Source organism: Parasteatoda tepidariorum, chromosome 9 (genome assembly GCF_982258835.1).
Source record: "Parasteatoda tepidariorum strain Cologne lab strain chromosome 9, Ptep-v5.0, whole genome shotgun sequence".
Lineage (NCBI taxonomy): Eukaryota > Metazoa > Arthropoda > Arachnida > Araneae > Theridiidae > Parasteatoda > Parasteatoda tepidariorum.
Genome location: NC_141763.1, coordinates 42,513,551 through 42,541,038, shown reverse-complemented (window position 1 = coordinate 42,541,038; position 27,488 = coordinate 42,513,551). Strand labels below are relative to the sequence as shown.

Genomic DNA, 27,488 nt, shown 5'->3' with positions numbered 1-27,488 from the left:
AAAGTTAATTTTTAGTATTCAAATAGTTTAAATTTTCTACACCACTTTAAGTTAAGGATTCTAAAGTTCATACGAAACGCATTTTTCTTCCATCTCTCTCCTAGTAAGGCTTTTAACATTTTGGTAAAATTACCAATAAGTGTGGAAACTTTAACTTTTAATTGTCTACTACTGTATAAGATATTTTTCAAAAAACGTAGTAGCTGGGAACCTTGTTTAATACGTATATGTAACCACAACTTGCATATTATTTTTCTAAAAACATATGGTGGTTGTCACATAAACACAAATTTTGACATCGATTAATAACTAGTAAACCCCAATCCCTTAACCCTTTATAGGGCCACTTTTTTTCAGCAATTCTAAATTGAAATATTTTTGGTATTGAAATTCGTTTATAAACAGAAAATCCTTTTGCTTTTTTACCTAAATTTAATTTGATTTTTAAAAAAGAAAAATTTTCCTTCTGTAAAGAATTGACAACAAACTCAGACTCTGTGCTTTTAACGAAACAATTTATAAATAAAAATAAACTCCAAATATATGAATTTTTAAATGATCAAATGAACGAACAAAAGAAAATAACTCCGAAGTGTCAGCTTCTCTTAATGGTCCCATGCTAACCTAAGCTGACTGCTACATTTATGTAGGCAAAGCCCTCTTCATTGGAATTTTTTTCCCTATTTTCTGAATTTATGTACAGAAGGCCCCACAAATCAAGCATAGGTGGGAAAACAGCTTCCCACCAACATTTAAAGATTAATGAATATCGTGGGAAGTATACTTCCCGACAGGTTAAAAAGATTTCAGAAACAAATAGAAGGATGGTATTATAACCAGACCTGACAATTTTTACTCTTTCCGGGGAAGTATTTCCAAAGTGGTAGTGAAAGACTAAATGAAATACAAAACTTGTAGAAAAAAGCAACTTTTTGCAATTGCTATGGCTTATACTCATTCTCTCTCAGTCCCGCAGTGGACTGATCGTTAAGACACGGTTCCCAGCAGATCACCGAAGTCAAGCATCACTGGCTACGGTCAGTGTGCGGGTGGGTGACCACTTGGATCAGCCAGCGCAGAGACCGAGGGTGTGCGGTATTGGCCCTCGTTAAACTGTTCTACCGTAAAGTGCTCGACTACGAGTGCAGGCTACGGAGTCGAAAATTTCTCACGGTTACCTTGACGGCAAGGGGAATATAACCCATGATCCGTCTACCACTGAGGATATTTTACGCCAGCACTGAAATCGGTGCAAGCCGGAAGCTGAATTCGCATCTACCAGCCATCGCTGGGATTCAAACCCGGTTCACCTCATTGGAAGGCGATTTAATATTTTTCCTTACTATAACAATTATTATTTTTTTATAATTTTTATTTACTTATTTATTGATTAATTTTAAAGCATTCCTCATAAAATGTGTGAATTTTTTAACGTGTTTGTTAAACTAATTTATTTAACGAATCATTAATTTCTCGCATTGGTCGTTAAGGCATGGTTGCCAGTAGAATACTGAAGTCAAGCATCACTGGCTGCTACCAGTGTGCGGGTGGGTGGCCACTTGGACCAGTCTAGGAAGGGACCGAGAGTGTGCGGTATCGGTCCTCGTTAAACTGTTCTATCGGGAGCGTCGGGCTACCGAAGCGAAGGTGCCATCCCCTCTGCAGAGGATCAAAATTGCGATGGCATGTCTTCGGATCATCCTCAGGGATGTTTCCCAGACCGTCGCCAATAGCCCATTGTGCAGCTCTAGAGCGACGTAAATGAACAACAACATATAGTCATTCTCGTTAAGTTATGAATTGTTGTGGTTACTCAGTATGGGTTTTTACTGATTCATCGGTTCTGAAATGAATCAATAAGATAAGAAGAGATTGATTTATTTGTATTTAGTGGTAGTCAAAATTATATGAAATTAAATCTATAAATCCTAAAAGTAAAAAATTCATTGCCACTATAAATATATAAAGGAAGTACTATGGACAATCAGTAGCTGTTGACAGTCACAAACATAGTTATTATCTATCCCAAATTAAAATAATATAAATTTAATGTGGCGTTGCGTTTTTCCATATTCATTTCGTTTACTTAACGTTGCTCTGACAAAGTAAATTCCATTCAGTGACTCTCTCCAGCTTTGTTTTTACTGGATTATCAGATTGGTTAAGTACAAGAAGAGAACTCCTCAAACATCGAAAATAAACATTTTTATTTTAGAAACAAATATGTTACATTTAAATACAAGCAATGAGATATATTTCTTAACAAAAATTAAAAGTCAGATCTAAGCACTTGAAGCAGAGCCTATAACACAACAGCCTACACGACCTCCAGCATTTCCGGTTCGTAAACTCTCTGCGTTTCCTCCTCTGCCTAAATCATCTTGTCCTGCGTGAATCTGCAAACAACAAATGAAATGTTAAAATATACTTTCAAAATTTAAAGTTCCTATAGTTTGTAAAGCTTAGAATTGAAATATCTATATATATATTTCTCTTACACGGCGATAAAAAAAAAGCCTCATTACAACTCCCCGAATGGCAACGCTAGAAAATAGACCAATGATTACCGCTAAAAATGTCACATGCCAAATCTAGCTGAGGTGGCTCAACATATAGCGCTTTTAAAAACGGAAACTGAAATAACCAGGGAAAGCATAAGCTAGGCAGAAGTCTTTGTCGATAGATCTCTATTTTAGTTTTTTGTCGAAAGCGTTTTTTTTTCACGAATTTATGTATTACGAATTTATTTGACAATTTTTGATTTATATCACGAATTTATTTGTTTTACTAGAATTTATTTGTTTATGCAGGTTTTTCCATTGCAATTCACTTATTTAAATTTTTAATAGACTTAATTATAGCCGAAATTTTAATCTTTTTAAAGAGATATCAGTTTTAGAAATTTTATCTTAAGATTTTATACTATAGCACATTTCTAATAGATTTAACGAATAACATGTCATTTATTTGAATTCAAATTTATTTTAAGGACTCAGTACTTACTAAAAAGATGTAATATTTTTTTTAGAAAAAAAAGTTGTTATATGGATTTGAATGATTGTTTTGAATTCTTAGAATTTTGTGCATTTGCAATGAACCTAAGTTAGTAGCGAGCGAAGCGAGCTTGTTTGCGGAGCAAACCATATAACATTGCGTAGCAATTTTCGGGGGTTGGCGAGCGTTAGCGAGCAGAGGGCGCAGCCCACTAGTTTAATGTAAAACTTATACAAGACTTGTGTTAAATTTATGTATTAAGATTATACAACTTAATCACCAAGACAATACGCAAAGCAAGAATAACAGTTTAATATAATACATGCTACAATATGCCTTCCTTGACCTGACCATTCTTTTAGTTTTTACCAATGATGTTATTTTTATATTTAATGTGGTACCAAAATTGTTGTATTAACGTCTTATTCTTGTTTTAAAAAATTAAGTTTCAAATACTTTTACCTTTCATAACATTTAAAATACTTTAAATATTCTTACAGAGGACCAGCTAGTTATCTTATTACGTTAAGTAATAGCGAAAGGTGAATTAAATAGTTGCCGAGAATTAACTATCTTCATTAGTCATTTATAGTTATTTACTTCACTACCACTAGAATTCCTTCCCCCCCCCCTCCTCTTGCAAGTATGATGTATGATATCGCCAACGAAAACGTAAATATCCAATCCATGGGCTAAACTGTTCCAACGATTTTAGCACTAACGTTCAAAAATTGTTAAGCAACAATATAATTTTTTCCTATCACGTTTGTTGCTATTAGCAACTAATTAGCAATCAGTTGATGCAAGATTTAAAGACACATACGATAAAAAAAAATAAAGTGAAATAAATCGTGTAATGTTCAACTGAAGTATATCTATAATTCGATGCTCTACGTGGCAACAATACAAAATTGAGATCCAGAGTAAAAGAAGAAAAAAGAACTGGGTCAAGCTGGAACTACACATGTTACCAACGAAATAAGATTATTTATAAAGTTGGCTCCTTTTGAGCATGCTGCATCACTTATTCATCATCTCTTGTCTTGTCAAGCAAATTAATAACCATATTTACAAAACAATCAGAAAACGTTTAGAGATAAAACCATAAAGATCTTTTCATGAGATTGTTTCCAGCAAGAGGTTTCAGTGTTGTTGTCTAATTAAAATTTTGGAAACTTAAAACCAACCCGGAAACAGGAAACAATATTAAGAAACAGTTTGGTGCAAAAATATTCTCTTTGGAAAAAGTGTTTATCACATTATCGTTTCAAGCCCTATTATTATTAATGGAAAATTAAGCCTGTATATATATATATATATATATATATATATATATATATATATATATATATAGATATATTAAAAAATTTTCTTCTCTGATAATATAAATAATTTTTCTATGTGCTAATCCGCGGCTAAAATTATTTGCAAAACAGGCAATTTATGTTTCTCTTTTCTATTTTATATTTTTTCTTAAATAAACATCTATCTTTTAAAACTATTTATGATCAATTTTTAAAATTATCCAGTATAATATTACCTTGCGCACATCCATTTCGGGCCCATCCTTGGTAACTAACAAATCAAAGCTCAGAATAACAAATCACTTCAGCAGTGCATGTCGTGAATTGTTAATTTGGTAGTTTAATGTAGAATTAGTATTAGTATAATTTTAAATTGTATTTGTAAATTGTTTTTGAACTCTCTTTCGGGGCGGGAGGATGTGGCAACTCAAGCCACGAATAAGGTTAAATCCCTTTTGTGGGGATTTAACCTTATTCGTTGCTTGAGTTGCCACATCCTCCCGCCCCGAAAGAGAGTTCAAAAACAATTTACAAATACAATTTAAAATTATACTAATACTAATTCTACATTAAACTACCAAATTAACAATTCACGACATAAATAATGAATCATACAAAAATTTATGAAAACAATATCAGAAGAAAAACCATAAATTCGAATTAGAATAAAAACAGTCACTTATTCATAATCAACTTGTAATTTGTTACTCACTCATTTGATGCAATTTCTAAATTATACAATAACTGTACTGGGCGTCTTATGACCCCTGAAGACGTTTTCACAGAGACTGATCTTACCTTGCCATCTCGACCCTTGTGGCATTCAAGAATTCTTCCTAACATCCAAAGTTGTCTTGGTATTTTCTCGTCACCTATTAAAACTATATCATTTACATTAAATTCAATGTTTACATTTACATGTTTGTTGAAATTTGCACCTTTTAACAGAAGAAGATATTCCCTTTTCCATCTTTTCCAAAAATTATTTAGAATCTTTTCCCTAAAATTTTCTTTAATGCGAATTTTGTTATTCGAACCATTCTCTCCCAGTATCCTCCCCACCATGCAGCACGTTCAACGATGTACTGCCACTCTATACCCTTTTTGCTAAAATAGTTCTGAACTTCTAGTTCATTAATGTTCATGTATAGTCTCTTGAGTTCAATGTCAGCACTTTTAAAAGTTAAAGCATTATCAGAGTTTACAATCCGGCAAATGCCTCTTCTGGAGATAAATCGTCTGAATGACAAAAGAAAATGTTCTGTACTTAAACTCGACACAACTTCTAGGTGTACTGCTCGCGTTACAGCACATGTAAATAATGCGATGTAAATTTTATCATGGTCCTTTGAGTACACAGGACCAGCAAAGTCGATGCCTACAACTTCAAATGGGTTGACGATTTAAAGTTAAACATGGAATTCAGGTAGTTACTCCATTACCTGCAAATAGAACTTGTGAAGCCAACCCATTTGAAGTTGTAGGCATCGACTTTGCTGGTCCTGTGTACTCAAAGGACCATGATAAAATTTACATCGCATTATTTACATGTGCTGTAACGCGAGCAGTACACCTAGAAGTTGTGTCGAGTTTAAGTACAGAACATTTTCTTTTGTCATTCAGACGATTTATCTCCAGAAGAGGCATTTGCCGGATTGTAAACTCTGATAATGCTTTAACTTTTAAAAGTGCTGACATTGAACTCAAGAGACTATACATGAACATTAATGAACTAGAAGTTCAGAACTATTTTAGCAAAAAGGGTATAGAGTGGCAGTACATCGTTGAACGTGCTGCATGGTGGGGAGGATACTGGGAGAGAATGGTTCGAATAACAAAATTCGCATTAAAGAAAATTTTAGGGAAAAGATTCTAAATAATTTTTGGAAAAGATGGAAAAGGGAATATCTTCTTCTGTTAAAAGGTGCAAATTTCAACAAACATGTAAATGTAAACATTGAATTTAATGTAAATGATATAGTTTTAATAGGTGACGAGAAAATACCAAGACAACTTTGGATGTTAGGAAGAATTCTTGAATGCCACAAGGGTCGAGATGGCAAGGTAAGATCAGTCTCTGTGAAAACGTCTTCAGGGGTCATAAGACGCCCAGTACAGTTATTGTATAATTTAGAAATTGCATCAAATGAGTGAGTAACAAATTACAAGTTGATTATGAATAAGTGACTGTTTTTATTCTAATTCGAATTTATGGTTTTTCTTCTGATATTGTTTTAATAAATTTTTGTATGATTCATTATTTATGTCGTGAATTGTTAATTTGGTAGTTTAATGTAGAATTAGTATTAGTATAATTTTAAATTGTATTTGTAAATTGTTTTTGAACTCTCTTTCGGGGCGGGAGGATGAGGCAACTCAAGCCACGAATAAGGTTAAATCCCCACAAAAGGGATTTCTACTAGGCGTCTTCCCTAACCGAGGGAGAATTCAATCAGAATGAAACTTGTACTGGCGAGATAAACATCTCGTGGAATCAGAAAAATCCGATTTGAATATATAATGCATAATCAGGAAAATTTTATGTTTATTTGTGTTTATGTTTAGTGTTCCTATCGTTATGTTTAATAAATATATAAAAAAGGAAAATTTGGGAAAATTATTACGACTCAACGGACAGGCTATCACTATTGAATAACGCAACCTAAAGGCTTGATAAAATAAATATTACAGTGCAGTAAGAACGACACTTTAAAACCCTCTTGTTACACTCAATTTGCGCTTTTGTTTTCATATTTTGTAATCTGGCAATCTTTCTACGAAAACATTTTTAAATCATTCTTGAAATATTTTCTGTCCTTGTAAGTTGATCTGATTTTGCTATTCGCTTTATAGTCCCTTTTAAATGTTTTTTTATTTTATTTTCTGTTTCTACATGCTATTTTTACTTTTTGTGATCTTTTTTATTTGTTGTTATTTTTATAAAAAAATTTTTTGAGTGCTTCTCACACAATTGTATTAATATATTTTGCTTTGGCTGTATTGATACAATATCAGAAAGCACTCTGTTTTGCGGATATAATCGTGTGGGCTGAAGAAAAGATTATATCTTTTTTTCCCCGGTTTTATTTTTCCGGTTTTTTAAATAAAATTTCATTTTTTTTTTAAATATATTATATAAACTGTTGTTTGTTATTTTTTACTTATTATTCCCCCCCCCCTTTTTTTCATATGTCTATAATTTTTCTTTGTTTTATTCTTCATTTTGAACTTATATAATATATATATATATATATATATATATATATATATATATCTTTGTTCCTTACCACGATGGCTCGTCCAAGGATAGAATGAGGACCACAAAGCTTCAGCTGGGAATCAGCGATGTTGACTTGAGCTTTACCGTCGCTTCCTGCTACTATATTGCCTAAATCACCTACGTGTCTAAAATGTACAATAGATCGTTATTATTTCTAAATATTAAAAATTTAAAAATTATAATGAAAGCATCTAATAATTTTCCATTTGCATGGGCAAGATTCGACAATTAAATTATTCTGTAGCTGTTGCCTTTTGCTTACCAAAGATAAAATTTATTATTATTCCCGAAGTTAAAAATACTAGATATTACTGACACATTACGCACCAGCAACTTTTCCACAAAATATAATTTAGCTGTTATAGATTTGCTCTATCTCTCTCTCTCTCACTCTCTGGAGCTGAGAGAGTTAAATTTATAATAAAAAATGATCATTATTAGATCTGTAATTTAGTCGATTAAATCTACAGTTCGTGATTTTTTTAGATCAGTATTTAGTGATAACTTATTCACCGATAATTTCGAATAACGATCTGCGCTGAACACCGGTCACATAGGCACAGTGTAACAAGGGATCGTTGTTCGGAGGTTTTAAAGTAGAGGTCATAACTGACGACCAATTTTAAAACATTAATACTAGAACTACTGAATATTGCAGTATACTTAGAAAATCTGAAGGAGCCAGTCTGGTTATTCCCAAATTGTTTATGCGTAGATCAATTAGACATCTAAAATCTTAAAATATAATCATAATTACTTTAATAAGAAATGTATTAGAGACTCCATCATCAAAATTCTATGGTCTCAAAATTATTCGATTTGATTAAACGGAACTTTGACTTTTATATTTTATACTTATTTAATAGTTTCTTAGATAGTTGTGCTTCCTTTTTTCTATAAACAATAGTTAAAGTGTGTTAAAACACTCTTTTTCTATGAAGCTGGGGTTCTTTATACCTACTAAAGTGTATCTTATACACAAACCTACCTGGGGTGACGGAGTACCAACCAAAATTCTTCAGGAGCCACTCTGCCCCCCCCCCTCTCGTTATTTTAGGAATGATTCTAGATATACTAGGTATCAGGTATTATAAGGCTAACACATAAATAATAAAATATGCACTTAAATAGGTTCAAATTATGAAAAGTCAAAAATACTCATTACTTTTAGTAAGTTATTTTTTGAATTACGGCGTAATAAAAAACAAGAGTGACCAAAATGGCCCTAGCAGCCTTACTAATAATAAACAAATCAAATTTTAATCGATAACAGTTTGTTGGAAAGTCAGATTGTAAGGAAAAATGGCACATTATCCGAATTCAGGACGTTTTAAATATGAATTATGTAACGTCCCGTAATAAAACATAATATATGTCATACATACCTTTCTTCATCAGCTGGTGCACCATGATTTTTTCCGTAAGGATTGTAGTGGCCACCAGCACTTCTACAACCTGAAAAAGTCCAAGCAAATTATTAAAGAATATTTGGTACTGTAGGTAAAAATAAATATATCTCTTTTAAATATCGCACGTAACTTCCGATGATCGTATTTTCACGTACTAAGTGCCAATCTTAATCCAAAGAGTTGGCTACAAATATTAATTAGTGTTAACTAATTAACACTTTCATCCTAAGGACGAGATATATCGTCTTCCATGGGAAATCCCTATGAGCTAGCGACGAGATATCTCATCCTCTTTTCTTTTAATTTTAGCGCTATAAGTGGAACTCATTGCTTAGGGTGTAAGAAAAAGCCGCGCTACTGCTACGCGGATTCTTCAAACTATTGTTATTCTAGGCGATATTTTTTTTTCTATCTTTTATTTTGTTATAAATATAAAACAAATTTGTGACCCTCATCAAACAAAGCAATTTATTTTTTTTAATTATATCCTCCCAACTCCTCAAAAAAAATAAGGTTAATTTTTAATGCTATTTTACCAATTCAGTGAAATTTCAATACAAAGATGGTCAGCTTATCAGGTTTCACAGTATTTCCCCAAGATCTTTAATGGGAGAATCATACTAATTATTTTGAACATAAAAATCCTAATCCCAGCACTTAATTTGTGTCTAATTGTTATCACCTTCGTTGAACAGGCAGTCCGTACCAGATTGAAGGTTAACAGCATTCAAATCCAAGACCTATTAATTTTGAATACAACCCAGAGGACGAACGATCAAGCATTGTGATAAATTGCATTTTAAATGAAATCTTATAATTGGATTTGAGCCTAACAATATTCATCTCCATTGCCTTGTAATTTGGAATCCAATGCAGAAGACTAATAAACTCTTGGTTTATGCATTCAAATTCGTGAAGGACCTTTTAAGTTAAACTAATTCACATTCACTAATTCCGACGTAAAGAAAACTGTAAACAGTGTCGTCAACAATGTAGCCCATGCAATCCAATTTTGAATTGATCAGTAATCAATGATCAATGGGATTTGAATCTCTGTTACCGCTATGAAAGATGAGCGCTAAAAATATGCATAAATTGCAATGCTGCGTTCTTTAATTATGATTATATTTTAATTCACCTACCATTAGAAAGATCACCGTATTCATGAACATGAAAGCCGTGCTGTCCTGCAGTTAAACCACTGATTTCTCCAGTCACAGTTACAGGTGCAGTTACACTCTAAAATATATAGTAGTGTTCTTATTATATTGATTTGTCAATTTTTCAAGACTTGTGAATGAGAAGGAAAAGTTATTTGAAATAATTGTATCAAACTTTTTATATTTCAAATAATTTTTGTATAAAACCGTTTTATATTTCCATTCATTTTTGTTTCTTCTCATTCACATCTGCCAAGTCTATTTTTGAGCAATTTAAAAATGTTTTTGCGGTAGCGTAACAAATATTAGTTTTATGTAACAATAAGTTTTATTTAGTTTATCACATGAAAAATTATTCAGAAATATTCGCAAAAGTTGACAGCTATGATACTTATAAATAATGAGTTTAAAATTCAAAGTTTCGACAATAGTCTATAAATCATTCGCAATTCGTTTATTTTTTTAGAACTTAGAAAGGAAAAACAATATAAACGAGAATCGTAATAGTTAAAACCGAATCGAGATCCGAATAGTTATTTTAAGTAGCAAAACAATCGAAAATCGACATTTTTCATTTTCTATCCAAATAAAAACAAAACTTATCTTTCAATCACATAGTCATGAAGAATCATTATTGAATAAGAGGAAAACAAAGCATAAAAATCAGAAAAGCACTCAATGAAGCATTCAACTCAATGACAAACACACTTTACTTCTTCAAATTTTCAGCAATTGTTTACAGAAGATAGTTCGAAGCTTTATTTCTTTTCATTTAAAGGACAATTTGAAAGCACATCCTCTTAAACTACTATTATGGATGAAATTTATTTGCATTGATAGATGTATTTTTAGCAATACAGACGGACACCATTTTGCTTTTAGTATTCTTAAGACTTTTTTTCTCTGACATATTTCCTTATTCTCATCAAAAAAAAAAAATCGCAATAACGATTTTCATCCATTTTGTTGGGGAAAATCGCTATAGTTTTCAGAAATTACTCTCTAATGCTACGTATGTATTTCAGCAAAGTTATATTTTTTAAGTAAATAATTTCGGCTATTTTAAACTTAGTTAAGATTTATTGCCTTTTCAGTTATCATAATTTTAGCATGATTTGTATTTAAATTATAGCATTTCAATATTAGATCACGCTCAGATCTGTGTTATTGCATGTCTTATTTAGATGATAAACTAATTGAAAACACGCATGCTAGACATACTTTTCATGAAATGATTTGTCGTGATTCGCCTTCACACAAATTGTGAATTTCATATTTAAATTATAGCGTTTCAATATTAGATCACGCTCAGATCTATGTTATTACATGTCTTATTTAGATGATAAACTAATTGCAAACACGCATGTTAGTCATACTTTTCATGAAATGATTTGTCGTGATCCGCCTTCACACAAATTGTGAATTTCATATTTAAATTATAGCGTTTCAATATTGGGCCACACGCAAATCTATGTTATTGCATGTCTTATTTAGATGATAAACTAATTGCAAACACGCATGTTAGTCATACTTTTCATATGATTTGTCGTGATTCGTAATAACATGAATCTCACCTTAAGTTATATAATTTAAATAATACCTTACACCTGAGTTATGTTTGTTCTCACACGAGCAATACAATTAATATATATTTTTGGATTAATTCATTAAATCAACTTATCTCAAAAAACAAAACAAAAATTAAACTTATTTAACCGTCTGCTTCCGTTTCATCCTCGTCTTCACTGAAATCCATATTTCGTGTTTTGTACTGTAGAATTTGACAAAGCGTTTTTTTTTTTTTTTTTTTTTTTTTTTTTTTTTTTTCAAAGTTATTCAAGAATCTTTTTACAAAAATTCTATAGATTTTGTTGGATTTCATTTATTATTTCTGAAAATTAATATTGGTTCGAATTAACCATAATTCCGAACTGCATGGTGCTTCCGTACTTCAACTTTATCTATGGGCAATTCCCAAGCTAACAACTCGATGTTGAATTCTAGATAAGGAGTTGCGACAGACCATCTCTTTACAGCTATGTCAGTAGGAAATTTGAGTAAAAGAAAAACATGTGTTAGGAAAATGGTCATTCAGGCTTAGAATTTTAATGTGTGTTTAATAGCAGAGATACACGTTCTGTGGGTATTGTGAAAGATGTTTTTGTGATCTACATCTTTTTGTGATATTATTGCTATTGCTTATGATAGCAAAGTTTTTATATTTTTCCTATACTCATATCCGCCAACAAGAAGATTTTTTTTCATGAATGTAAAATGCATATTTAATAACTATTCTTTAGTTTATTAAATCTATTAGAATGAAACTTCAAGCACCGCAACAGAATACAATAATTTAATATAAAATAAATTAACATATATTGGATGTTTCAAACTCATGAGCAAAAGTTTAAGGGGTGATAGAAAACATCTAAGCAAGCAATTTTCTCCATATGGACTGACAGCAAGAAGTGAATCCAAATTAAAGTTTTCAAAATTTTGATTGGTTCTGCCAGCATTTTAAAAACATCAACGCATAAAACTGGAATAAAGTAGCTTAACTTTTGAATCATTCATACGTAGTGGATGAAAAAATAACTACTAATCATATATACTACACACACCATCATACTTAAACACAAACTTTTAACTGTATAAGTTATTTTCTAAGTAAACATAGAGAGTTGGCAACTTCGCTTAGATTTTAATTATAGTTTAGAACTCCTTGATAGTCGAGCCATTTTTCAAAACTTGAAATTTTTCGCGAGTCGCAATTAAATACGTATTTAAAAGGTATGCAAAAAATGTATCAAATATTTTTTTTTTTACATAAATTATATTTATTGAAGACATAAGTAAAAGTACAAAATATGTGTACTGAATTTAAATGTTAAACACATTTATTTTACTTCTTTTGATAATTCTTTAAAATTTAGTAAATAATTGGTGACAGCCCTTTTCAGTAATTCTTTGCGATGGTGGTTAGTTAATACTGATCGGTGTTTGGATTTCACGAATTTTAAAGAAGAATAAAATGATTCACATAAGTACGTTGTCCCGAATACTTAAATAATTCGACAAGCAGCCCTTTTTCATTCAGGATACTTCGATTCTGGTAAAAATTTCCAAAATTCAGTAATCGACGTTGACTTATATTTTAACTGTAGAGCTTGATCTTTTTGCATCTCTATTAATTCTAATTCTCCCGATGCTTTTTGTTTCATAATTATATTGGAAAGGGGAAACTCACCTTGAATTCAACAACGTAGCACTTAGTCTTTCATATTTGTTCTCAGTAATTTGAAAGACATTTTGAAACACATACGGAACGATAATAATTTTTTAAAATATAATAGCACCAATATGAAAAGGGAAGGTACATTTATCGAGAGCCGCATGTGGCTCGCGAACAGCAGGTTGGCCATCCCTGGTTTAGGATGATTATTAATAAAAATTCCAATGAATTATTTCTTAAAAAAAGTTGTGGTAGATTTCTGCAATTTAAAAAAATTTTTTTTAGATATCACTTCAATTTTTCTACGTCCGGTAAGAAAGATATCAAAGATTTATAAAGAAGCCATAAATCTTCGTTTTTTTACAATTACGACTCGAAGCTCCTTTACTAAAAATATTTTATACTTACCACACTAAAAACTAATAATAATTTTTTTTAATTTTGCTCCCTTTTTTTGATTTTTAAAAAACACAAAAATATCGAAAAATAATGCATTGCTGCCTCGCAATAAAAGCTTACACAGTAAGATTAATAAATTTTATACCGATAATAAGCACTTGCATTTTGATCGACTAATTTAGTTAAAATAAAAACTATTTTACAGTGATGAATAGAAAAATACTAAAAATCATATCTTCACTGACAATTAGGAATTTTTTTAAATAAATTTATCATTGTTTGTACACAAATTTGTAACAACATACTAGTTACCTTGGTAAGTTTCATTAGCTGTTGTAATTCATTAGCATTGTATTTCATTATATTAAGATAAGTTTACCCTCAATAACTGTTATTAAATTATGTCAAATGAATCCATAAATATAGCTGATATAACGTAAGTTTTAAAAAATATTAGTTTTGCATTATTAAAATAGAATTGTTTTCGTTACTTGCTTTTTGACTACAGACATAAAGCAAAATATTCCACGCCTGATATGACTTACGGCAAAAACTAACAAATTAAACAAAAATATCGAAATTTACAACGTTAGTTTTAATAATTAAAACTTATTTAAAAATCACCCCTTTTTATCGTAGAGTTATTTGCAGGCTTGAAAGTGAAACCGAAAACGAGACATAACTGGTAGTAAAACCGTTTCAATTATAATTGGTTTTTGTGAGGTGTAAAATATGCTAAACTGTTTTTAACTTTAACTGTTCATCACTTTGAATTTACTCGCTGGTATAAAGCAGTCCTACAAACATGGTATAACTGTTAAAAAAAAAGTTTGTTAGTCATGGTATTTTACACATCCCGAAAATAAGCTAAAATTAAAGTATTTTCTTACTCGTTGTCGTCTTGATATATAAAATGAGAGTCGCTGTAGTCCAATTATTTGAGGGGGACTAAACTAGAATACACAATCACACTGGTTTTTTAAATTCCACGCATAAAATATTCTTCAATTTTCTAAGCATCCGCAAAAAGAATAATCTCTTTCTTGATTTTACCTTTCGATGTTAAAACCATTTAAATCGATGATAATTCATGAAAAGTTTCTTTATTCGTCAGAAACATTGAAGGGGCAAGGATTCCCAGGGTATATAAATACTTTAACCCTGGTTTAGCATTAAATATTTTCAAACTTCTCTAATAAACGCTTTTTACATCAAATTAAAACTAACGACTACAAAAAGGAAACACTAAATCTATTTTTGATCATGACTTACTGATCTTTGGCGTCTTAAGCGAATTATTCCACTAACAGTGCCATTGTGTATTCGACAAATGGCACTATAAACGTCACATTCAATACCACGATTGGCACGTTCAATAGGTTGAGCTGCGTCAGCCAGATTCAAAACTACCACCAAGGTCGCCAAGAAAACGATCGGAAAATTCATTATTTTAAAAGAAAATTGTAAACTTGACCAGATGCAAACACAAATTTTCAATTTTTCATTTAGTCTGATAGAGACACATCCGGAACTTAATTGCCGCCATGTGATGGCCAAAATACATGACGTCACATCGGATATTTATTCAGATACAAACAAACGATAAAAAAAGATAATGAAAAAGAAATTTTTTTTGTTTTGTTTAACTATCGTCTGAGGTGTCAAAGATATTTTGTTAACATGTTATTGCTAGGTGGCCTTGGCCAAGAGGAAAAGTTCGATTATGTGGGTAAGTGAAAAAAGAGGTCAGAACGTGTTCTGTAGTTTCATCAAGGATGGTAGACTTAGCGTGACGAATTGAAAATGGAATGTTGGCGAAATTGTAAAAACATACTTTCTATCTTTTCGCCTTAGAGCAATGACTTACAATAAATTTGCATATTCATAAGAAATTTGTTTCGCTCACAAACAAGTAGAAAAAATCAGCTCGTTTTCCTAGAGTTCATAAAACTTCTAAAATGCTTTCCTATAGTTGCGTAAATAACACAGCTGTCGCACGATCTTTTAGAACACAATTGCCGGAGAAAAAAAATTTGCCATTTAAAAAAAACTATTTTCGACTAGAAACAAATAGAAAATTTACTTTTTTATTTAGAGTTGAAAAAACTTTTAACACATGTTACTATGCGCTGTGCTACTTAGCATTAGGAACACATTTGTTTGATTTTTTTCTTACTTATTTTTCCTCGTTTAGGAAAATTAAGTATCAAAAGTCTTAAAATTATGTTTCTTATTATCTAAAAATTTTTAATCTCTAAATTTTTTTTTAAATTCTAGTACGTAATCATTTAATCTCTTTTTTTTATCAAAAATAGTAATTAAAATGAAATTAAGATTCATTACCGTATCATGAGATCTGATAATATCTGAGATCTAATAATAACAGTTCTATGCAACTACCCTCCAACTACTTCGTAATTTTCGTAGTTTAAAAATATTTTTTTCCGCTGGTAGCAAAAGCAATCGGTGAATATTTTTATAAATCAGAATAAAAAGAATTATGTCCACCACTACACAGAAATAATTGAAACAAATGTATTGAAGATCAGATAAAAGACCAGAATAATGTCCACCACTACAAATAAATAATTTAAACAAATGTATTGAATATCAGATAAAAACTAGAATTATATGCACCCCTTTACACCTAAATAACGAAAGTGGTGTCCCTGAATTAGAAAGTTAGAATAATTCGAAAAACTTTTAATCAGTATACGTGGTATTCGAAAATTTGCTAGTTACTAGATGAAGTTCTAATGATGATAGCCAAGCAAACTAAATAGGCTTAGATTTTATTCCAAGAGAATCAAAAACCAAATCTGCGTTAAAAATATAATAAGTAATTAAATAATAGGATCTTTTTGTTGAATAATTTTTCAGTTTTAATTTATAAATCTGTTTATCGTCAAGAAATTTATCGATTACAAATCAATGCATTGTGATTGAATATATTATGATTGCAAATCAATCGTGGGTGTTGGCGAGCTGTAGGGAGCAGGAGGCGATGAAATAATAATTAAGTTTTTTTAAAAACCAATTAATCATAAGAAGTGAATGATGTTTTTGAGATGAATAGATTCAAAAACTTTTAAAAAACCACATTAGTCAAAACAGGATATATTTTTCTTTTTCATTTTTTTCCTTCCAAAAATAGGAAAAACAGTACACTGTAATCTTTTTATACTCTTTAGTTTCAGTTACTCTGTATAATACTGTTTAAAAACAACAAAAGAGTCAATAGATATTTCTGATTGTTTTGAACATGATCGAAATTAAATAAATAAAATAATGTCTACTAAACTGAAAAAGAAAAAACGAAAGAAAGGAACGCGAATGTCTTTATTTAAATTTTGTGCTCGTTTCCCTGTTTTCTAGACTAATTACCTGGACTTCTTTTTAAGGAAATGTAAGCTTTTTCTTAATTTCTCTTCTTTTTTTCTCCATTTCCTTTAAATAGATTAAAAGCTTCTTTGCTTGCAAACAAGCTTTGTTTTCTTTCAATATTAAAAATAGGAAATTCTCATTTTTGTCTTGAATTTAAATGTTCAGTATGTTAAAATTAATACTGCGGTAAAACAATTTGCGAACGCCTTAATACGTTTTAATTTGTTCATCAACAAAAGTTTAAAATTAAAAATCAGAAAACGATGCCATTTGTGGAATCATTCTCAGAAAAATATGGGTTTTGGTTCTCAAATTAAATTACTTTAAAAAAATTATATAATAACACTTCATGCGGTTACGAATAATTCTACAGCAATAGATTAAAAATTGTAAAAACTTTAAAGGATAATTTAAACTTATTTCTAATGGAACATTTAAATGTAGAGTTTTCTTGTAGATTCTGAAAAAATACACGAAAATATAAAAAAAGAACAACATAAAATTACATATTTCACAGTTTTATAAACCTATGTTAAATCAGAGAAAAGTAAATGACGACTTTAGCTATTATCATTTCATGGCGATTGTTTTAAATATTTTTACAAAAAATGCTTTGCTATGAGAGCAACCGTTACGAATCGAAAGAATAAGTGAAGAAAAGAAACGAAAGTGAGAGTATTGGTGAATCAGTGAATAAGGGAATCAGGCTGTGAATCGGAGTATTGGTGAATCAACTGATCATTGAATGGGCAAATTAATGAATAAACGAAATTATTAACTAAAATTTAAACTAAACTGGTGTTAAATGGACGCAGACATAAGTTAAGCTTATAAAAAAAAATACTGTCAATAAAAATTGCTGTGGAAAATTCAAACGCGTTTAAAAAATTTTTTTTCTTTCTTTTAGTTGACATGTTTAGATAGACACTCTGAAACATTTTAATAAACATAACTCAAGTAAATGCGATGAACCGTTTTTAGTTCCGCTTTTAACACAGGGTGCATATAGTCCTCCAAGGAAAAATAGTGATAAATTTATGATTCATTAAATTTATTTCCTTTTTTTCTTATTTTAACCACTTTTAATTAGGTTAACCCATTCGCGCCCAAATTTTCATTCTAGAGTGATGCAAAAAAAGTACTCCTACTAATAAAGTGATAATTAGCTTATTAGTGATAAAACACCTATAGAAAACGCTGTCTTTTTCTGTTAATTACAATTTTAGATTTTTAAAAAAATAATTATACCTATAAAAATGCTTCAGTAAAAAATATTAAACAAATTGGTGAATTCACTTTCTCCACTAATTAATATATGAATAAAAATTTATTCTTACTTAATAAATGCCGTTGAACTTATTTTTTAAAAAAAATAACAGTTTATTTAAGACAACCATTTAAAACAAATTAAATATTACCTCTATTATAAATCCTTTTGCAGATCATCCATTGCTATATAAATTTTTCTTGTAATTATTTGAGCCCTGCCTCATACAAACCATACTAAATTCAAATTAATTAACTTTCTGCACAAATTAATACACGAATAAAAAATTTATTCTTTTTTAATAAATACCGGATAGATAAACGTTAAACTAATGAAGATAAACGTTAACTCTTTGCACTTACTTTATAAAGAAGATAATTCTGTAAACCTTTAAAACAAAATAACACAAAAATGCCCCTTAAATTTGCCATAGGTTTGCCATAAAATCTCAGTTGTGCTGCACTATTGGATATAATATTCATAAATTGCCACATCCGTTTAGTAAAACTTTGAATAAATAATTCTGCATATTTAGTTAGATCTAATCTTAAAGACATTTTCTCGAAGAAAAACAGAAAACGATAAAAATAAGTGTATACGTACAGTGCGGAAAAATAAACGGACTACCTTGGTTAACTTTTGATCTAATGATCGTATCTTCACGTTTTAGGACTCAATATTAATAGTTCGAGAAGGTGGATTCAAATATACTAATTAATTAGTGCAGACGATATTTTAAGACATGAAATCAAACACACAAACGTACTTTCTCTGAATCAACATACCTTTATGACTCGCATTTCTGATCCCCAAAATATGGAGGGGAGGCGCAATCTGGGAAATATGGTCCCAATAGTTCAGTCAGGAAAGTGGTACAAACTTTGGACTCCTTATTGTTAATTTTACTTTTTTGCGTATTTCACCGAGAACTTTTTTAAGCGAATTGAAAAAATTTTTGCACACAGATATAAAATTCATTTATCCAAAAATAATTCCATGCAAAGAATAGCACACACACACACATTTAGTAATTATTTATTACTTTACTTAATAATCTCCAAAAAAATTGTCAACTGTAAAGTATTCACTTTTCATAGTATTTTAAGGAATGAAATTTTACATCCATCGCAAATTACAATTTTTGAGTTAAATCAGTCAAATAGTTCCTTAGAAATAGTATTTTAAACTTTCAAATTTTTGAAAATTTAGTTTACTAGAGACTATTCACCCAAACTTCTTATATATTCTTGAAAATGACGTGTAAAATTATATTCCTTAAAATTTAAAAATTTTTTGACTATTAATAAGTTAAATAATAAAAAATGATAATATTTACTAAAAAAATTTTTTTCACGAAATTATCTTTCGATAAACGAATTTCATAATTGTTCGCTAACATCTTTCGAACTATTTAAAAAGTTCCTGAGCAATGTCGAAAAACACAAAATGTAAAATTAACATTAAGATGCTTCATTTTTCGAACAAGTCTCATCAAGTTATTAGGACCATGTTCCCCAAACTGCTACCACCCCCTATACTTGAATCATTCGGGAAAAAAATGGTTTAAAAAAAAGCACGATTTTGTACCTGATTTCATAATTAAAAATATCGCCTGCGTTATTTAATTAGCATATTTGAGGTCACCCTTTTGAACCATTAAGGTTGAGCCCTAGATCGTGAAGATCCGATCATAAAATCAAAAGTTATTCAAGTTAGTCCCTTTTTTTTCTTCCTTTTTGCGCACTGTACATTTTAACAACTGGATATCCCTGTTTTTCTATCTTAACATACTTCATAGAATACTTCAAGGTTCTTGTTGTTGTTTTTGGTTTACGTCACACAAGAGCTACATGGGCTACAATGGATTTTTAGCAACGGTCAGGGAAACATCCCTGAGGATGATCAGCCATCTCAATTTTGATCATCTGCAGAGGAGATGGTCCCCTGTCCCGGTAGCGCGAAATCGAGCACATCACGGTAGAACAATTTAACTAGGACCAATACCGCACACCATCGGTCTCTTTGCATGGTGATCAAAGTGGTCAATCATCCGCACACTGACTGTAGCCAGTAATGTTTGACTTCGGTGATCTACTGGAAAACGTAAAGATCAGACCACTGTGGGACGAATACTTCAAGGAAACAAACTATTTTAAATGATTCCTATATTCCAAAAAAAGGAAAAAAATTATAATTATAAATTAAAGAAAATATTTTTTGGATGTTAAAGCTGACCAATACAATCCTCCGAGTAAAACTAAAATTACCAGCTCTGGTATAGGAAGCAGTTGGCTGGTCTACCAGCTGGGCTATTCAATTGAAAAGCTTATTTCTGCAACAAATTTACAAAATCGTATCCGTCTGGAAATTATAACTCTACACGATACAAATTTTAGTCAGTAATCAATGTACGGAATATGTATTTCGGAATATGTTTTAAGCAATGTTTAAAATATGAATTTAAAAATTTTCTTTTTTTTAAAATTTGTTTCATAATTTGGAATTAACTAATACACGTATTACAAATTTTAGAATGTTATCTTAAAAACCATATTCTAAATATGAATTTAAAATAATGGATTTTAGATATATATTCTGACATTCTTTTAGGAATCATATAAAAAAAAACAAATTCTAAATATAGTCTTAAAAACCATACTCTGAATATAATCTTAAAATTTCAGAATACAGTCTTTAAAATTAGGTTCTGGGGCATATGAAATTTATCAAAAACCATGTTCTGTTTATTATCTTGAAAACCATATTCTGAATATGATGTTAAAATTAGATATCTACCATTTATGAATTCTATCTAAAACGGGTGTTCTCAATATTATCTTCAAGACCATATTCTAAATACAATTCGAAATATTTAGAATAGGGTTTTTAAAATTATATTCTAGAATTTAGGAATTTTTTTTATTCAAAAGTATATTCTGAATATGATATTAAAATTTCGCCATATGTTTATTAAAACTATATTCTGATCTATATGAATTTTAAAGTATATCACTTACCCCTTGAAATAAAGTAATAACACCTTGAACTTCAGTATTGTTTACCACACAAGTAGCTTTCTTGGGTCCACTTCTTGGGGGTGACAAAAATCCACCATATTGGGCATTGGCACAAACAAAACATAAGATAAACAAACACACCAAATTTAGAGCCATCTTTTCACGCGCCTCTTAACTTAGCGACAAATTGCCGAAAGACTAAAAGATAAAAAAGTCGAAAGCTAGTTATCAGTTTCACCTTTGATGGCAGCGATATGAAAAAGTTGTTTTGCAACATCCTAATCCCCATTTTCGCTCGTGTCCAGTGATTTTAAAAAACAATAAATTTAATGCTGACTTAATAGATTTCAGTGAATGTAAACGGTCTTTATTCTTGGGCAGTTAAGTTTTGAAATACTTCGTCAGAATTTTGACAGCGGAAAGTGGGTTTTTGTGAGCTGGTTATGCACAATTAAATTGAATGCATGGAATGTTTCATGACACTCTTTCGAAATAGCATCATTGATGAAAATAATAAAGAAACATCGCTCTTCAAAAAAGTTGTAATGATATGTTTATTAAGGTGGTACAGTAAATATATTACTTAAATAATCCCAAGAAACTAAAGCGATGAGATATTTACCTGATTAAATTAAAAATATCATTCGCTTCAAAAATATGCAAAAAGGAAATAATAGTCGAAAAAATTTCTTTTTTCTCTTCCGATACAGTGTTTTTTTTTTTTTTTTTTCACTTCTGTTTCTCACCTTTATTTTTAAATTTTTCGTTGGCAACTTTTCGTTTTACATTTCAAATAACTTTTGTTTCTTCTCATTGACGTCTAGAAAGTCTTGAAAATGGGTGCCTGTTTTTGAGGGCTTGAAGCATATTAACTGTAAATATATACTTAATTCATTTTTCACTACCACTTAAACAATAATATAACTAGACAATCTTCTTTAAGTATGTTTAAACTATTTAAATATAATGGTAAGTAAAATTAAATTTAATCAAATTTTTTTTAAAAACAGGAATCAAGCACGAAGGGGAAAAAAAAGTTCTACCACATTAAATACAAAAACAAAATCTTCGGTAATAATCCAAATGGTTATAATAAGCATTCAATTCTACGTATTCTTGTGATTTTGAATGAACAATTAATCAAAAACATTAAATATAAACTATTTAAATATAATTGTAAGTAAAATTACATTTAATCAAATTTTTTTAATAACAGGAATCAAGCACGAAGGGGGAAAAAATTGCTACCACATTAAGTACAAAAACAAAATCTTGGGTAATAATCCAAATGGTTATAATGAGCATTAGATTCTACGTACTCTTGTGAATTTGAATGAACAATTAATCAAAAACAGAGTTTTAAAAAAAAGTGGTGCAGATTAATGTACATTTGGAACGAAACGGTGAAGAAAAACTTTAAATGGTATGCAGGATGTCAAATACTGGAAAAATTTAAAAAAATGGTGACAAATGTTCAATTAAGTTGTCATAAATTTTATAGGCTTTAATTTCATATCAATATTAGGATTTTAGTAGATTATCTGCAACAAATTTTTTTTTAAAATTTACAAATATTTTTTGTCGATAGTAATTAATTTAAAATATTTAATTTCTTCGATATTCTTATTAAAATTTTTCTGGAATTTGGTTACCTTGGGGTGTCAACTTACTCCGCTTAGTGGGTAATATTTTACTAGTGGTAGTAGAATTTATGTTTTTATGTTTCGATTCTTGGTTAAGTAAATCTGATTTAAAAATTTTTTGTTCACCCCTTCCTATAATTAATTCGAAAGTATGTACAAAATGTCACTTTTTTTTTCATCATGTAACTCCAGAAGAGACTCTCAAAGTGGCGGTTGAATTAACTTAAGTTCTTAGTAAGTATTAATGTTAAAAATTCAGGACAAAGTAGTTAAAATAAAACGTGTACATATGCTAGATAACTAAAAATTTTGTCGAAAAAAATTGTGTTTTAAATTAATGTTTTATTTTAAAAGTTGCCTGATTTCAACATCTCCATACGGTTTGTCGTAGAGTTACATTTTATAGCTATAGGAAGTTATTATGTGTACAAGGTGTAAAAAAAGTTTGGAAACGGTCAAATATCTTGTTAAATATACATCCGATAGAAAAAGTCAAACTAGACACATTCATTGTTTTTAAAAAGCTATTTAATGATACCAAATCGGATCTTTTATCCTCCTTGGGGTGGGATGGGACCCACTTTAAAATCGTAAATATACCCCTATTTTTACTTCAGATTCGCATTCTCCAGAAAAAAGTAACCCTATTCGAGTTGAAAGTTAATGTATTTCGCTCAACAGGTGGTGCTATAACCGAAAAAATAAAAATATGATACTAACTGTTTAAGTGGTAAATCTCGAGAATCGTCAGATTTAAAAAAAAAATAAATAAATAAATAAATAAATAAATATATTTATATAACGGTATTTTTTCTGCAATTACTTCATTATTAGTAATTATCCACAAAATTCATGACATTTTCATCTGAATAAATGTTTTTATAGAATGAAACAAAGAGTTTTAAATTTATTAATGAAATAAAAATATACATGTGACATTGTTATAATAATTAAATAAAAGTAATAGCTTTTAGAAAATAATATTCACTTTATATAAATATAAACATAACCAATTTTTCATAAATATACATTTTTTAATAACAAGAATAATATATTGCTCTATTTTATAATAGCAATATTACTCAAAAGTTTATTTCTGAAAAGTGCAACATTAATAGCTTTAAAAATTTGAAGGTAAAATAAATTTATAGAATAAATTTATTAGTAATAGTTATTAATTTTAGTCTATTCTTTCATCAGAAGCTTTGAGCAATGAAAATCACTAGTAAATATCAAATACAAATAATTCTCATTTTGTGTTTATAAATCATCTTTTGCCCCTAAAAAGTCAGTGTTTATTGTCACAAATACGTAAGGCAAATATTGACTCACTCCATATCGATTCAATACACCAGGTATCTCCTCTTGCAAAATTTCAGAATCACGGTAAGCTTCGAGGTCTACATACAGACCATCAATTGCTAATTTGGCTTTTTTTGAATGAATGGGTATCATTAGTGTAGCCTGAAAGTTGACAGGTATGCCATATCTTAAAGCAGACTCGGTAAATACCCTCAAAGCTTTAATGTGAATCCACGCTACAAAGCATTCGCTAAAATTCGTTTTCACCCATCTATAGGAAGCACCAAAAATAGCTTTCTTAACTTGTTTAAGTTTTCTCATATATATATCCTCGAGCTCTTCATCTGCGTCATGGGAGACATTGAAGCGCCGAACATTAAATTTTTTATCTCGAGCGGCTGATTCAAAATCATTAGCGAATTTCTTGATTACGACAACAGTAAACAGAGAATAAGATTCATCAGAAAATAATTTCTTGCTTGATTGGGGCACAACCCATTCTGTTAGCGTTTCATATGTTTGTAGCCAATTTTGCACTTGCTCTTTTGCAACGACGACCAGCAATGTTATAAAGTATGTAGATCCAGTTACCAAGTCTTTCTTTTTTACGAATTTATCGAGAGGTCTTGTAAGAAGACTTGATTCGCGATCTCGTTTTATTTTCTCGAATATTTTTACAATATAACTCACTTCGTTATCTCTGGCTTTCAAGCCCGCAGCTGTTTGTCTCACAATTTTCGACAACGTTATAAATGTGTCTCTCAAAGATTGGTCTACAGGATATTTGTCGCCATTCCATGTAAACCTTGTTAAATAGGTAGCCAAATCCAATTGATTTACTAATAAATGTTTCATCGCCCCGCGTTTGCTACCAACAATTGTGGTCATGCATCTCATAAAACTTTGCAACGTTTCTTCGCCAAATTTATCACCGTTAAACAATTCTTCTATCAGTTTAATGAGTTCATCCATTGTTCCTATCTTCAGATCGGGAATATGGAACTTATAATTCTTTGATAACCGCTTATCCTGTGTAACGGCGATGAGTTTAAGAAAAGTATCATGTGGTGTTTCATTTCCAGGAGCTGACACAATCCAGAATTCTCGAATGTCACCAAATCGAGAAAATGTTCGCGTACATAAGCCACAGCAAAGAGTAATTTTTAGTTCTTTAATAGGATCAAGAAATTCACAACTCTCGCAAGGATGCACGCCAAATTGGCTTTGTATTTCATTTTCAATATCTTTTAACGCTTCAAGCGCTTCTTCTTGCTTGGTGAGAATTTTTCTTTCATTTTTGAACGAAATGTAATGTGGATCATGCGTTTTATCTTTTTCTGACAATCCACCATCATCTTTGACTTTTTCGTCAGATTGGAATTTAGAAGATTCTTCGTCATTTCCTTCTTCATTAACTAATAACTGCTTAGATTCATCCTCTTCCTCCTCAGCATCATTTTCTTCTTCGTTAGCTAATAACTGCACGGAATCCGACATCATCGAATCTCTAGCATCATCATCATCTCTAGCATCTTTTACTGGCAATCTACCATCATCTTTGACTTTTTCGTCAGATTGGAATTTCGAAGATTCTTCGTCATTTCCTTCTTCATTAACTAATAACTGTTTAGATTCATCATCCTCAGCATCATTTTCTTCTTCGTTAGCTAATAACTGTACGGACTCCGACATCATCGAATCTCTAGCATCATCATTATTGACTTCTTCGTCATTTTCTTTTTCAGATTCAGCTAGTTTTTCAGATTCGTTCATGGCGAAAAAAATTCATTGTTTTAGCAAACAAATTCTTGAGCAGGCTTAAAAATAGATAATAATAAACGACATTGCATAAAGAGTTCCAAACTAAAAAAGAATTCATGAAGGTTTTAGGTAATTATATTAATATTTATTTTGTTTGTTTTGACCGGAGCTTAGCTTGAATGCAATGGGGCTCTGATGCAAATTATGCTTCCCACAGCCTTAAATTTAAGGGTCATTAAAAAAAGCAATATCTGAAATAATAAATGAAAGTTTGTGCGTTTGAGTATCTTATAAGTCAGAACGCTGTAACTAGGGACTTGAAATTCGGACAGTAATTGCAAGGAGCAATTTTTTTAACATCAATCCTAAAAATTGTTTTTAAAAAAAAATTTTACATAGTGCACTCGAGAGGGAAGTGCGAAAAACAAATTTTTTTCATAGTTCATTTCCACCTCCAACCGAATTTAAGAAAAAAGGGAGTTCAGATTGCTCTAGAGTACACCACGAAATTTCAAATGCTGAAAAAAAAAATTTCAAAATATTTTTTTTCCAATGCTCACCTGGAGAATGACCTTTCGTCATACAGTTATCTGAAGGGCAGATTTGTTGGTCACTCTTTCAGGGGCACCATATTAGTTGGGCCAACGTTGCTCCTACAGTAAGGACAGATAGTATAGAGAATGAAAGAACTTCCATAACTTGCTCGGGATTCGAACCAAGAACCATTCTGACCCCTACACAGGACTATCGGCTTTTTCAAAATTTAAAAAAAAATGCAAACAAATTTTGGGCTTAGGATTACGCAATGCATTTCCTAATAATTTGCTTGCATTTTAATATTTTGAAAACATTTTTTCGGCATTTCAAACTTCATGGTTTATTCTAAGTTTATCTGATCTCACTCTTCTCTTAATTTTGAATTTTACAATAAAGCATCCATGATTTGAAAAGTTATGCAATAAGCAGCAAGCTCACTCATCTCACTAAAATTCACAATTCCTTTCGAATATGCATGGTAAATTCCCTATATTTTTTCTAGTATTATTATTGTCTCTCTCTATATTAAAAAATTATAAGAGCTGTCTGTCGCAGTTTTGGGTAACATAAAGCTATTGTTTTGCTGCACAAAAACTATAGAACCTAGAAACTTGAAATTGCTGACATGAGTAGCAAAGTGTAGAGAGATTGCGGTGAAATAAAAAAAATTAACATTTAATAATTTATTCGAGAATTATAAACTGTTAAAGTTGTTGTAAAAAATGCCATACCGGCCTCAGGAATGCAACTACAGAGGTGAAATTAGGTATGCTAAAAGAGGCACATTTGCTTATGAACT

General features: G+C 30.4%; 1 protein-coding gene across 2 annotated transcripts; it reads right to left on the bottom strand.

Moving 5' to 3' along the window:
- Positions 1-2,190: 2,190 nt before the first annotated feature.
- On the bottom strand, positions 2,191-21,644 carry LOC107457404 (uncharacterized). Of its 2 annotated transcripts, none has more exons than XM_087151673.1 (5): positions 21,447-21,644; positions 10,130-10,226; positions 8,964-9,033; positions 7,586-7,703; positions 2,191-2,396 (listed from the first exon to the last, which is right to left on the bottom strand). In XM_087151673.1, the coding sequence occupies exons 1-5, from the start codon at positions 21,600-21,602 to the stop codon at positions 2,283-2,285; spliced, it is 555 nt and encodes a 184-aa protein (XP_087007799.1). In that variant the 5' UTR covers positions 21,603-21,644; the 3' UTR covers positions 2,191-2,282. The 2 variants fall into 2 exon arrangements, with proteins under 2 accessions (XP_087007799.1, XP_087007798.1); XM_087151672.1 differs by lacking the exon at positions 21,447-21,644 and adding an exon at positions 15,051-15,335.
- Positions 21,645-27,488: the final 5,844 nt, after the last annotated feature.